The sequence below is a fragment of the Pseudophryne corroboree genome, chromosome 2 (assembly GCF_028390025.1).
Source record: "Pseudophryne corroboree isolate aPseCor3 chromosome 2, aPseCor3.hap2, whole genome shotgun sequence".
Classification (NCBI taxonomy): domain Eukaryota; kingdom Metazoa; phylum Chordata; class Amphibia; order Anura; family Myobatrachidae; genus Pseudophryne; species Pseudophryne corroboree.
The window spans coordinates 961,585,808-961,598,923 of record NC_086445.1 but is presented as its reverse complement, the minus strand read 5'-3'; the positions used below and the strand labels follow the sequence as shown (position 1 = coordinate 961,598,923).

The following is a 13,116-nucleotide window of genomic DNA, read 5'->3' as shown; positions in this document are numbered from 1 at the left end:
TTGGTGGAAATGATCAGATGACAGAATCCAAGATGGCTGCGCCCATGCAGACACTTGGAGGGAAGTTTGGTTTGTAATCCATGTGGTCTGGGAAACAGTAATGGCGGCGCCGGCCACCGGAGACAGGAGACGCCAGGCTGATAGATGCACATTTAACCACGCGGGCACAGCGGAGGCCGCGGCTGATGAAAAGACCACTCTGTATGTGGAAACTCAGGAACAGCGGAATCCGGTCCTGGAACGCTGAGCCCGCCTTAGGAGGCATCTGAAGGGTAAGTAATGGCGTCCAGATACCCGGATCGTGACAGCACCCCCCCCTTTAGGAGTGGCCCCAGGACACTTCTTAGGCTTTAAAGGAAACTTTGCGTGGAAATTTCGGACCAAGGCAGGAGCATGGACGTCAGAGGCATTGGTCCAAGAGCGTTCTTCAGGACCATAGCCCTTCCAGTCAATGAGATACTGAAGTTGACCGTAACGGTGACGTGAGTCCAGGATCTTGGCCACTTCATACTCAACGCCTCGTTGAGTTTGGACTTTCGGAGTTGGTGGAAGTGAGGAATGAAACCGATTCAAGATTAGCGGTTTCAACAGGGAAACATGGAATGTCCTGGGTATTTTTAAGAAGGGAGGTAACTGGAGTCTGTAAGCAACAGGATTGATGACTTGATCAATTTTGAAAGGACCGATGTAGCGAGGTGCAAACTTCATACTGGGAACTCTTAACCTCAAATTCTTCGTGGATAACCATACCCGATCACCCACCTTGAGAGCAGGAACTGCTCGACGCTTCTTATCCGCAAACTTCTTGTACCTGAACGATGCCTTGAGCAGAGCTGATCGTACGCTCTTCCAGATATTGGCAAACTGATGCAAGGTGATATCCACTGCGGGAACAGAAGTTGCTGGAAGCGGTTGGAACTCAGGGACTTTAGGGTGGAATCCAAAGTTGGTGAAGAATGGTGTTGAAGAAGATGAAGAATGATACTGGTTGTTATGACAGAACTCGGCCCAGGGAAGTAATTGAACCCAGTCATCTTGAGAGGAGGACACATAGATGCGGAGGAAGGCCTCCAAGTCCTGATTCACCCTCTCAGTTTGACCATTGGTCTGAGGATGGTAAGCCGTGGAAAACTTTAACTTGACTTGGAGGACTTGACATAAACTTCGCCAGAATTTGGCTGTGAATTGAACTCCTCGATCTGAGATAATTTCTTCTGGAAGACCGTGGAGTCGGAAGATCTCTTGTATGAATACTTGAGCCAACTTGGAAGCTGACGGAAGACCGGTGAGAGGAATGAAGTGTGCCATCTTGGTGAACCGGTCAACTACCACCCAGATGGTATTGAACTTGTTGCACATGGGCAAATCTGTAATAAAATCCATCGACAAATGGGTCCATGGTCGACGGGGAACAGATAGTGGAACCAGTTGCCCCGCAGGCGACTGGCGGGATACTTTATGTTGAGCACACTTTGGGCAAGATGCAATAAACTCCAAAACGTCCTTTTTCAGAGTTGGCCACCAATAGGACCTAGAGATAAACTCCAGGGTTTTTTGGATACCTGTATGTCCGGCAAAACGGGAAGCATGGGCCCAATGCATGAGCTTCTTCCTTAGTGTCGGCTTCACAAAACTTTTCCCTGATGGGGGCGTAGAGTCCATCCCTACCGTGGAGAATGCCAACGGATTTATAATAGGATGCTTGTCTGAAGACTCTGACTCATTTTCTTGCTCCCATGAGCGGGAAAGGGCATCGGCCTTGCGATTCTGAGAGCCCGGACAGAACTGGAGTTTAAAGTCGAACCTGGAAAAGAAAAGTGCCCATCTGGCCTGACGAGGGTTGAGACATTGTGCGCCTTTTAGATATAGAAGGTTCTTGTGGTCTGTAAGGATGGTGATTGAATGAGAAGCTCCCTCCAACAGATATCTCCACTCCTCTAGAGCGAGCTTGATGGCTAGCAACTCCTGGTCGCCAATGGCATAGTTGCGCTCCGCTGGGGAGAACTTCCGTGAGAAGAAACTGCAAGGATGTAAATGACCATCTTTAGCCCTCTGAGATAACACCGCTCCTACTCCAACGGAGGAGGCATCCACCTCTAAGATGAAAGGAGAGTCGATGTCAGGCTGTTTCAGGACAGGTGCAGAGATGAACCTCTGTTTTAAAAGATGAAAAGCTTGCATGGCTTCTTCAGACCACTTGGACGGGTTAGCACCCTTCTTGGTGAAAGCAGTAATAGGCGCCACAATGGTGGAAAAGTCTCGTATAAACTTTCGGTAATAATTGGCGAACCCTAAGAACCTCTGGACCCCTTTGAGGGTTAAGGGTACCGGCCAATTCTGGATTGCTTGTAGTTTCTCAGGATCCATCTCTAGTCCGGAACCGGACACAATGTACCCTAGAAACGGAATGGACTTGACTTCAAAGACGCATTTCTCTAATTTGCAGTAGAGATGATTGACACGGAGACGGGACAGAACCTCCTTTACCCAGAAACGATGTTCCTCTAAATCGTTGGCAAAAATGAGGATATCATCTAGATAGACCACGACATGACGGTATAGAATGTCTCTGAAGATCTCATTGACGAAATGCTGGAAGACAGCTGGAGCATTGCTCAATCCGAAGGGCATGACGAGGTACTCATAATGTCCGTCACGGGTGTTAAATGCGGTCTTCCACTCGTCACCCTCACGGATCCGGATGAGATTGTATGCACCTCTCAGGTCCAGCTTTGTAAAGATGGTAGCTCCGCTAACTCTGTCAAAGAGCTCAGTAATCAGGGGTAAAGGATAGCGGTTCTTGATGGTAATGTCGTTCAAACCTCTGTAGTCGATGCACGGCCGCAGACCACCATCTTTCTTCTTTACAAAAAAGAAGCCTGCGCCGGCTGGAGAAGAAGAAGGTCGAATGAACCCCTTTGCTAGGTTCTCTTTAATGTATTCCTCCATAGAATGTGTCTCGGGGAGAGACAACGGATAAGTTCGGCCTCGAGGTGGAACCTTCCCTGGAACGAGATCAATCGGGCAGTCCCATTCTCTATGAGGAGGAAGGATATCAGCAGAAGCTTTACTGAACACATCCGTGAAATCTTGATATGGAGGAGGTGGAACATCAGACGACCTGGGGGAGGAAGAACAGACAGGCAACACTTTAAACAAACATGTCTTAGTACAGGAGGAACCCCATGCCAGGATTTGCGTAGTCGTCCAATCAATTGTAGGATTGTGAAGACGGAGCCATGGAAGGCCCAGGACCACAGGATGTGTGGCTCTTGGAATCACTAAAAATGAAATAAGTTCGGAATGAAGAACTCCCACTCTCAGACGAACTGGTAGAGTCCTTAGAGAAATAACTGTATCAAAAATTTTACTGCCATCCACAGCAGTTAAGGAAAAGGACGAAGGAAGTCTCTCGGTGGGTAGGGACCACCGTTTAACATAGGCTTCAGTAATAAAGTTCCCAGCTGCTCCGGAATCCAGGAGGGCAATGACGTTCTGATAACGTTGAGCAACTTGAAGCGAGACTGGGAGGTTACAATCTTGAGGAGATGGAGAGGAGATCATTACTCCTAGCCGGCCCTCTCCTTGGCGAGCTAGGATTTGGAGTTTCCCGGACGTTTGGGACAGGCATTAATGGTGTGAGACGGAGCTGCACAATACAGACAGAGAAACTCGGAGAGACGTCTTCGGCGCTCAGCAGGAGTTAAACGGGAACGGACAATTTGCATGGGTTCATCTGTAGTTGGTGACAGTTGGCGAGGAGGAGGAGTAGAAGATTTTGGAGCAGATGATCTTCCACGCTCAGTTGCTCTCTCTCTGAAACGCAAGTCAACTTTCGTACAAAGTGAGATTAGCTCATCTAACTTGGAGGGTAAGTCTCTGGTAGCTAACTCATCTTTAATACGCTCGGATAAACCATGCCAGAATGCAGCATACAGGGCCTCGTCGTTCCATGCCAGTTCGGATGCCAGGATCTGGAACTGTATAAGATATTGTCCTACAGTACGTGATTCCTGGCGTAAACGGAGAATCTCAGACGAAGCTGAAGTTACCCGGCCTGGCTCGTCGAAGATGCGCCTGAATGTTGACACAAATGCAGTGTAAGAAGATAGCAGGGTGTCGGACCTCTCCCATAACGGTGATGCCCAATCAAGGGCTGAGCCACTGAGAAGAGAAATAATGTAGGCAATTTTTGTACGGTCACTGGGAAAATTGCCAGGTTGTAGCTCAAACTGAATCTCACACTGGTTGAGAAATCCCCTGCAGAATCTTGGAGATCCGTCAAATTTTGCTGGCGTTGGAAGATGAAGACGTGGAGCAGAAATGGGTAAGGTGGGTGGGGTTATAGCTGGAGTCACTGTGGTTGACGCACCAGACGCGCCTGATCCACGGAGAGTTGTCTGAATCCCATCCAGCCGAGTAGAGAGATCCTGGAGACAGCGGATGATGTGGCCCTGTGCAGCCTCCTGATGTTCTAGTCGGGCTGCCAGTTCTTGCATCGGCCTGGCCGCTTGATCCTGGTCTCCGGCTGGATTCATTAGGTCAGTGCTTACTGTCACAACTGAGGGCCTGAGCTGACGGGAGGCAGCCTCAGTTGTAGGGGCTGAGATGTACCGGAACCTGGGAGGTTGTATCAGACCCCTGGACATGTAAGTAACATGAATAATAACTGCCCGAAGGCGTGACCACGACAACTTAGATAAAAGTCAATGATGTTTATTATGACAACTCCGCATCACAGCAGCAATAAAAGAAAACATAAAAGTCAGCAAAGAATAAATACAGTTCCTGAGTACTACAGCATGGCAGGAGCCACAGGGCACTGGTAGTGTGAGATAGTTCTTATGATCTTCTAGATGGAAAGTCCTTACCAGGCCCGGCTGTAGCAATGGAGATAACCCAGGATTATACCAGCTGGTGTTCCAGGAAGAGCTGGGTTGCTGAAGGTAAAACAGCTGCTGTGGATACTGGCTGGAACCAGACTGTTGTTAGCACGGAGTGGATACTGGCTGGAACCAGTTAAATAATAAATGAACTTTGGGAGCGATGAAATGTGAACTGAAATGTAGAACTTGAGAGCGGAGAAATAATAATTCCGGTGGAGAGTGGTAAAGTGTAGAAAGGACACCGGCCCTTTAAGGGAAGCTGTACTCTGCTGGAAGCTGAGGCTGGAAGCAGGTAGTGTTGTAGCTGGAAACAGATGAATCCACAATGGATTGGAGAGTCAGGCTACACCGCAGGTGGAATGCTGGTGCGGGTCTCTATGGTGGAAGTCTTGAGACAGGAGCTGGAACCTGGAAGACAATCATAGAAGAGAGACAAACAGGAACTAGGTTTGACAACCAAAGCACTGACGTCTTCCTTGCTCAGGTACAGCTTACTTATACCTGCAGCAAGGAAGGGGTTGGCTAGGCAATTATGCAAATCAACAACACAGACAGCAGATTGGTGGAAATGATCAGATGACAGAATCCAAGATGGCTGCGCCCATGCAGACACTTGGAGGGAAGTTTGGTTTGTAATCCATGTGGTCTGGGAAACAGTAATGGCGGCGCCGGCCACCGGAGACAGGAGACGCCAGGCTGATAGATGCACATTTAACCACGCGGGCACAGCGGAGGCCGCGGCTGATGAAAAGACCACTCTGTATGTGGAAACTCAGGAACAGCGGAATCCGGTCCTGGAACGCTGAGCCCGCCTTAGGAGGCATCTGAAGGGTAAGTAATGGCGTCCAGATACCCGGATCGTGACACTACGCTTTGTATCACCGGTTTCCAGAATACGCACACAGCTGAAAACCTCTTACGGCAACTGAGGAAGATTATCGCGGAATGGCTTACCCCAATTGGACTCTCCTGTGGATTTGTGGCATCGGACAACGCCAGCAATATTGTGTGTGCATTAAATATGGGCAAATTCCAGCACGTCCCATGTTTTGCACATACCTTGAATTTGGTGGTGCAGAATTATTTTAAAAACGACAGGGGCGTGCAAGAGATGCTGTCGGTGGCCAGAAGAATTGCGGGACACTTTCGGCGTACAGGCACCACGTACAGAAGACTGGAGCACCACCAAAAACTACTGAACCTGCCCTGCCATCATCTGAAGCAAGAAGTGGTAACGAGGTGGAATTCAACCCTCTATATGCTTCAGAGGTTGGAGGAGCAGCAAAAGGCCATTCAAGCCTATACAATTGAGCACGATATAGGAGGTGGAATGCACCTGTCTCAAGCGCAGTGGAGAATGATTTCAACGTTGTGCAAGGTTCTGCTGCCCTTTGAACTTGCCACACGTGAAGTCAGTTCAGACACTGCCAGCCTGAGTCAGGTCATTCCCCTCATCAGGCTTTTGCAGAAGAAGCTGGAGACATTGAAGGAGGAGCTAACATGGAGCGATTCCGCTAGGCATGTGGGACTTGTGGATGGAGCCCTTAATTCGCTTAACAAGGATTCACGGGTGGTCAATCTGTTGAAATCAGAGCACTACATTTTGGCCACCGTGCTCGATCCTAGATTTAAAGCCTACCTTGGATCTCTCTTTCCGGCAGACACAAGTCTGCTGGGGTTGAAAGACCTGCTGGTGAGAAAATTGTCAAGTCAAGCGGAACGCGACCTGTCAACATCTCCTCCTTCACATTCTCCCGCAACTGGGGGTGCGAGGAAAAGGCTCAGAATTCCGAGCCCACCCGCTGGCGGTGATGCAGGGCAGTCTGGAGTGACTGCTGATGCTGACATCTGGTCCGGACTGAAGGACCTGACAACGATTACGGACATGTCGTCTACTGTCACTGCATATGATTCTCTCACCATTGAAAGAATGGTGGAGGATTATATGAGTGACCGCATCCAAGTAGGCACGTCACACAGTCCATACTTATACTGGCAGGAAAAAGAGGCAATTTGGAGGCCATTGCACAAACTGGCTTTATTCTACCTAAGTTGCCCTCCCACAAGTGTGTACTCCGAAAGAGTGTTTAGTGCCGCCGCTCACCTTGTCAGCAATCGGCGTACGAGGTTACATCCAGAAAATGTGGAGAAGATGATGTTCATTAAAATGAATTATAATCAATTCCTCCGCGGAGACATTGACCAGCAGCAATTGCCTCCACAAAGTACACAGGGAGCTGAGATGGTGGATTCCAGTGGGGACGAATTGATAATCTGTGAGGAGGGGGATGTACACGGTGATATATCGGAGGATGATGATGAGGTGGACATCTTGCCTCTGTAGAGCCAGTTTGTGCAAGGAGAGATTAATTGCTTCTTTTTGGGGGGGGGGGGTCCAAACCAACCCGTCATATCAGTCACAGTCGTGTGGCAGACCCTGTCACTGAAATGATGGGTTGGTTAAAGTGTGCATGTCCTGTTTTGTTTATACAACATAAGGGTGGGTGGGAGGGCCCAAGGACAATTCCATCTTGCACCTCTTTTTTCTTTTATTTTTCTTTGCGTCATGTGCTGTTTGGGGAGGGTTTTTTGGAAGGTACATCCTGCGTGACACTGCAGTGCCACTCCTAAATGGGCCCGGTGTTTGTGTCGGCCACTAGGGTCGCTTATCTTACTCACACAGTCAGCTACCTCATTGCGCCTCTTTTTTTCTTTGCGTCATGTGCTGTTTGGGGAGTGTTTTTTGGAAGGGCCATCCTGCGTGACACTGCAGTGCCACTCCTAGATGGGCCCGGTGTTTGTGTCGGCCACTAGGGTCGCTAATCTTACTCACACAGCTACCTCATTGCGCCTCTTTTTTTCTTTGCGTCATGTGCTGTTTGGGGAGGGTTTTTTGGAAGGGCCATCCTGCGTGACACTGCAGTGCCACTCCTAGATGGGCCCGGTGTTTGTGTTGGCCACTAGGGTCGCTAATCTTACTCACACAGCTACCTCATTGCGCCTCTTTTTTTCTTTGCGTCATGTGCTGTTTGGGGAGGGTTTTTTGGAAGGGACATCCTGCGTGACACTGCAGTGCCACTCCTAAATGGGCCCGGTGTTTGTGTCGGCCACTAGGGTCGCTAATCTTACTCACACAGCTACCTCATTGCGCCTCTTATTTTCTTTGCGTCATGTGCTGTTTGGGGAGGGTTTTTTGGAAGGGACATCCTGCGTGACACTGCAGTGCCACTCCTAAATGGGCCCGGTGTTTGTGTCGGCCACTAGGGTCGCTAATCTTACTCACACAGCTACCTCATTGCGCCTCTTATTTTCTTTGCGTCATGTGCTGTTTGGGGAGGGTTTTTTGGAAGGGACATCTTGCGTGACACTGCAGTGACACTCCTAAATGGGCCCGGTGTTTGTGTCGGCCACTAGGGTCGCTAATCTTACTCACACAGCTACCTCATTGCGCCTCTTATTTTCTTTGCGTCATGTGCTGTTTGGGGAGGGTTTTTTGGAAGGGACATCCTGCGTGACACTGCAGTGACACTCCTAAATGGGCCCGGTGTTTGTGTCGGCCACTAGGGTCGCTAATCTTACTCACACAGCTACCTCATTGCGCCTCTTTTTTTCTTTGCGTCATGTGCTGTTTGGGGAGGGTTTTTTGGAAGGGACATCCTGCGTGACACTGCAGTGCCACTCCTAGATGGGCCCGGTGTTTGTGTCGGCCACTAGGGTCGCTAATCTTACTCACACAGCTACCTCATTGCGCCTCTTATTTTCTTTGCGTCATGTGCTGTTTGGGGAGGGTTTTTTGGAAGGGACATCCTGCGTGACACTGCAGTGACACTCCTAAATGGGCCCGGTGTTTGTGTCGGCCACTAGGGTCGCTTATCTTACTCACACAGTCAGCTACCTCATTGCGCCTCTTTTTTTCTTTGCGTCATGTGCTGTTTGGGGAGGGTTTTTTGGAAGGGCCATCCTGCGTGACACTGCAGTGCCACTCCTAGATGGGCCCGGTGTTTGTGTCGGCCACTAGGGTCGCTTATCTTACTCACACAGTCAGCTACCTCATTGCGCCTCTTTTTTTCTTTGCGTCATGTGCTGTTTGGGGAGGGTTTTTTGGAAGGGACATCCTGCGTGACACTGCAGTGCCACTCCTAGATGGGCCAGGTGTTTGTGTCGGCCACTAGGGTCGCTTAGCTTAGTCATCCAGCGACCTCGGTGCAAATTTTAGGACTAAAAATAATATTGTGAGGTGTGAGGTATTCAGAATAGACTGAAAATGAGTGGAAATTATGGTTTTTGAGGTTAATAATAATATGGGATCAAAATGACCCCCAAATTCTATGATTTAAGCTGTTTTTTAGGGTTTTTTGAAAAAAACACCCGAATCCAAAACACACCCGAATCCGACAAAAAAAATTCGGTGAGGTTTTGCCAAAACGCGGTTGAACCCAAAACACGGCCGCGGAACCGAACCCAAAACCAAAACACAAAACCCGAAAAATTTCAGGCGCTCATCTCTAGTCTACAAACACCACTATATAATAAATATATCATTTAATTGAATTGACTTTGCATCGCCAACTTGAGCTCACATTTAGCTTTTGTTTTTGGGATTTTTTGGAGTGTCCCGAGCTGGACGTTATAATGCACAAAACGAGTGAGGCACAATGTTGGTGCTGTTCACCTCAAATTGCATTGTTGCACTTCGATTTCTGCAGTGGTCGACGTGGAGAAGTTTGGTGGAGAGAGAGCGCTTCTTGATAAATATGGGCTGCAGTACAAAAAAAATTATTTTATTTTGCGGAGATTGAAAATTATTAAAATGAGAAGTACGGAAAAGACTGATTTTTAGGGGCATGTCCTGCATTGAATAGAGGGGCACACAGACATTTTTACTCCAAAAAGAAACGTGTGTACTTTGAGCTAGTTTGGACGCTCTGACCTGGAATAGAACCGGTTGCCTCCTGCACTTTTAGTCGGATCCTCCAGCGTTACGTCAGAACATTTTACATGTTGTTATAAACAAGCTTGAAACAGACAAATGTCTGATATGCATTAAAGACAACCGTAATATTTATGTGTGATTTTAGCCATAAATGAAACTACCCTGACGTCAGGTCTAGGGACAGCGCCTCGGATAGAACTGGAGGTAGATTGAGGTGTTCTGGTTGCTTTGACATTACTTGTCTTCTCTGGTCATGTGCAAAACATTACTGATCAGCACTGTGAGGGCTGGATTGACCTCTGCTGGGATTGGTCAGTGCTGGGTTAATTAAACTGTCTTCACCAATCACCCATTGTCTATAATACCACTATCATGCCTAGGAGTTTGTCCTTAGCATCACTTTGAAGTCTGCTCATTGTTGGGCTCTGCTTATTTCGATTTCCTTAATTTGCCGCCTGCCATGACCTACAGTATGCTTCCTCCGATAATCCTTATTTGCTGTCCGTACTGTTACTATATCTGCCTGTTTACATTTACCTTTGGAAAAGCTCCAGCTTGCTATGTGATAAATTCATTCTGTATCCCAATCCTGATGTTTTCACCTACAAAAAAACTCCAGGAATGTAGCCTCAGTCACCCTGGAGGCTACCAAGTCATGCCCTTGTCATCTCCCAGTTGGACTATTGCAATATCCTACTCTATTGTCTACCTCTCCTCCTCCTATACCCTCCATCCACCATCTTTGTTCTCACTCAACTATCTTTGTCTCGGGTGTGCTCTCACTTAGAGTCAGCGATGCTTATCTTTTCTGTCACCCTCCCAGGGTACTGGGTCATTGTATGCTACTGTTAATATCTGTCGGTCAATTAGTATCTAGTATCTAAATATTTTACTGTTTGATTTTCCATTGTTTTACCTCAGATATTATGGTATTGTTTGTCTAGTGCAAACATTTGTGGTACCATAGAAATAAGTGTGAATAATAACAATTATAATCTTTGTCTGCCACCTGCCCTGACCTTGGCTTGTAAATATCTACACATCTGTTAGCTTCCTTTCCTGACTTTGGACTGTTTCTGATATTCCTTGTCATTTTATATTTGACTAACTTCTACTCTATCTGGTATTATCACTGTTTCTGCTCAGGAGATTCACCTCTTATGTACTCTTTGTATGCACCAGCCCTGATATAAACCTATACTACAGCACACATGACCTGGGCACAGAGTACCAGAGTACTAGCAACCACTTAATACTGTATGGGAAATATGAGGTACTATAAAAGGTGAAGACCAGGCACTGTTTTATAGGTTAATTAGGAAGCTGGTACCCTACATCACTCCGAGCACCATTTTAGGAGAAAAACAGATGTTAAAAATAACCGATGCTGATATCGGATGTACTACCAGTGGCCGGCTGTCGGGATCCCGGCGACCAGCATACTGGCACCGGGATCCTGACAGCCGGCCAATGCTGGCAGCGGGTTGAGTGCAAAAGAGCCACTTGCGGGCACTGTGGCGCGCTATGAGTGCCACGCTATTTATTTTCCCTCCAGGGGTGTCGTGGACAACCCAAGAGGGAAAATAGTTGTCAGTATCCTGGCGGTTGGGATCCCGGCGCCGGTATGTTGAGCGCCGGGATCCCGACACCTGGTCTATCGAGTGCCACCCACTGAGATCACAGCCTAAACTTGGAATAACTATATACTATTCAGTATTGATGTTATTGAGTAATAACAGACTTGTGGCCATACGTTAGTCATTATTCCAGTTTGTAGGAAGTAATGATAGGTGGTGATTTTGGAAACACAACGTGGTAAAGATAACCCGTCCATTCCACACAGGAGATATTTCTAAGACTTTGCAGCTGCAACAAGAAGCTCTGGTCCCAGTTCATGGGTGTGATGGTAAGTAATGAAAGATTCACTGAAAGGAGCATAAAGTGCACCACATTCTACAGTAGGTCAGCAGACACGGAGCTCATTATCCAGATATGATTAGCAATTGTTTCTGCAGAAAATGGAGACATAACATTCCTTTTACAGCTTCCAATATTTACTAAAAGAAAAAAATGGAATAATCCCACCCTTATCCCATAAACTGGTAGCACACTGACATACGGCATTACATCTGAGTGTCTTCCACATGGAAACCCAACTCTCAGTGTGATGATCTCAGTCTTTGTGATGAGGAATCATGTTGCCGTGCTGTGGGCTTATATTACATATGTAGTAAGTGGAATAAATGTGATATCTTAGTTACGGTTTATTGTTTACCCAGATACCGCAACAGTGATGATTTTCTTATGTTGACTTCTGCACGCTCCTCAGCTGTGTTCACAGATGAACGTGTCCTCAATGAAGATCACAAGATTTCCACATGAGCTCATGAGTCCATACTGAAGTCACTTTGAGATTCTGCTTGAATGAATGGTGAGCCCGGGCCTCACAGCCTGATCTGTTTTCCGGCTAATAAAGTACAACCAGAAATGGAGGATGACTATGATCAAGCCAAACCAGAAACATCCAAGGATGACCCTGAAGCCTTGCCAGGTAAAACATCTCATCTGTTTGCAATCCTTTTACGACATGCACTTGCATTGCTGTGAAAAGCTAACACTGAGCTACACTCAGCTCATGGTGTATGTAGAATGAACACTGGAACAAAATGCACTTTTTCTGTGTTTAAATACATTGGGGGATATGTATCAAACCTTTCAAAAGAGGACAAGTGAATACCAACCAGATTCTATATAATAATAATAATAATAATAATAATAATAATAATTTTATTTATATAGCGCTCTTTCTCCAATAGGACTCAAGGCGCTTATCTTATATAATTTATCAAGTACATTCTATAGAATGATGACTAGAAGCTCTGGGCAACTTCTCAACTTTTCCTTGTGATACATCTCCCCATTGTGTATACCACTGTAGAGCAATAATTAATCCTTTCCTACAGAGATCATTGCTGCGTTCAGCTGCTTAGGCAACCAGATTTATTCTCATTTTGTTTTTGAAAATTAACTTTTTGAACCCCCCCCCCAAAAAAAAAAAAAAATTAAATACAAAAATTGGCAACAATGGGGATAAATACAGGAAACAAATCTGGGCAATGGTTCAGAGTCCGAACTCCATGCCGTAGAGTGGGATTGCATGTATTTCCCTTTGGAACTGATTAAATCCAATGCAAACCTTTTTCATGCTTTCAGAATCCAGTCGTACCCCCAACCACCAAAGTTACTTTCTCTGGATACCCTGATTGTTATTACTCATCTAAATCAGATTATATAAAT

The 13,116-nt window shown here is 46.8% G+C and overlaps 2 protein-coding genes across 2 annotated transcripts in view; one reads left to right on the top strand and one right to left on the bottom strand.

Annotated features, from left to right (window-relative positions):
• RBM11 (RNA binding motif protein 11) overlaps positions 1 to 13,116 on the bottom strand; it is a 548,228-nt gene that overhangs the window by 109,320 nt on the left and 425,792 nt on the right. The gene's annotated exons all lie outside the window — the stretch shown is intronic.
• Positions 1 to 13,116, top strand: part of LOC135050145 (stomatin-like) — a 224,866-nt gene that overhangs the window by 146,714 nt on the left and 65,036 nt on the right. Inside the window, exon 2 of the mRNA XM_063956339.1 lies at positions 12,149 to 12,370. Coding sequence (XP_063812409.1) covers positions 12,244 to 12,370 — 127 coding nt within the window. The 5' untranslated portion in view covers positions 12,149 to 12,243. The remainder of the gene's footprint in view (positions 1 to 12,148; positions 12,371 to 13,116) is intronic.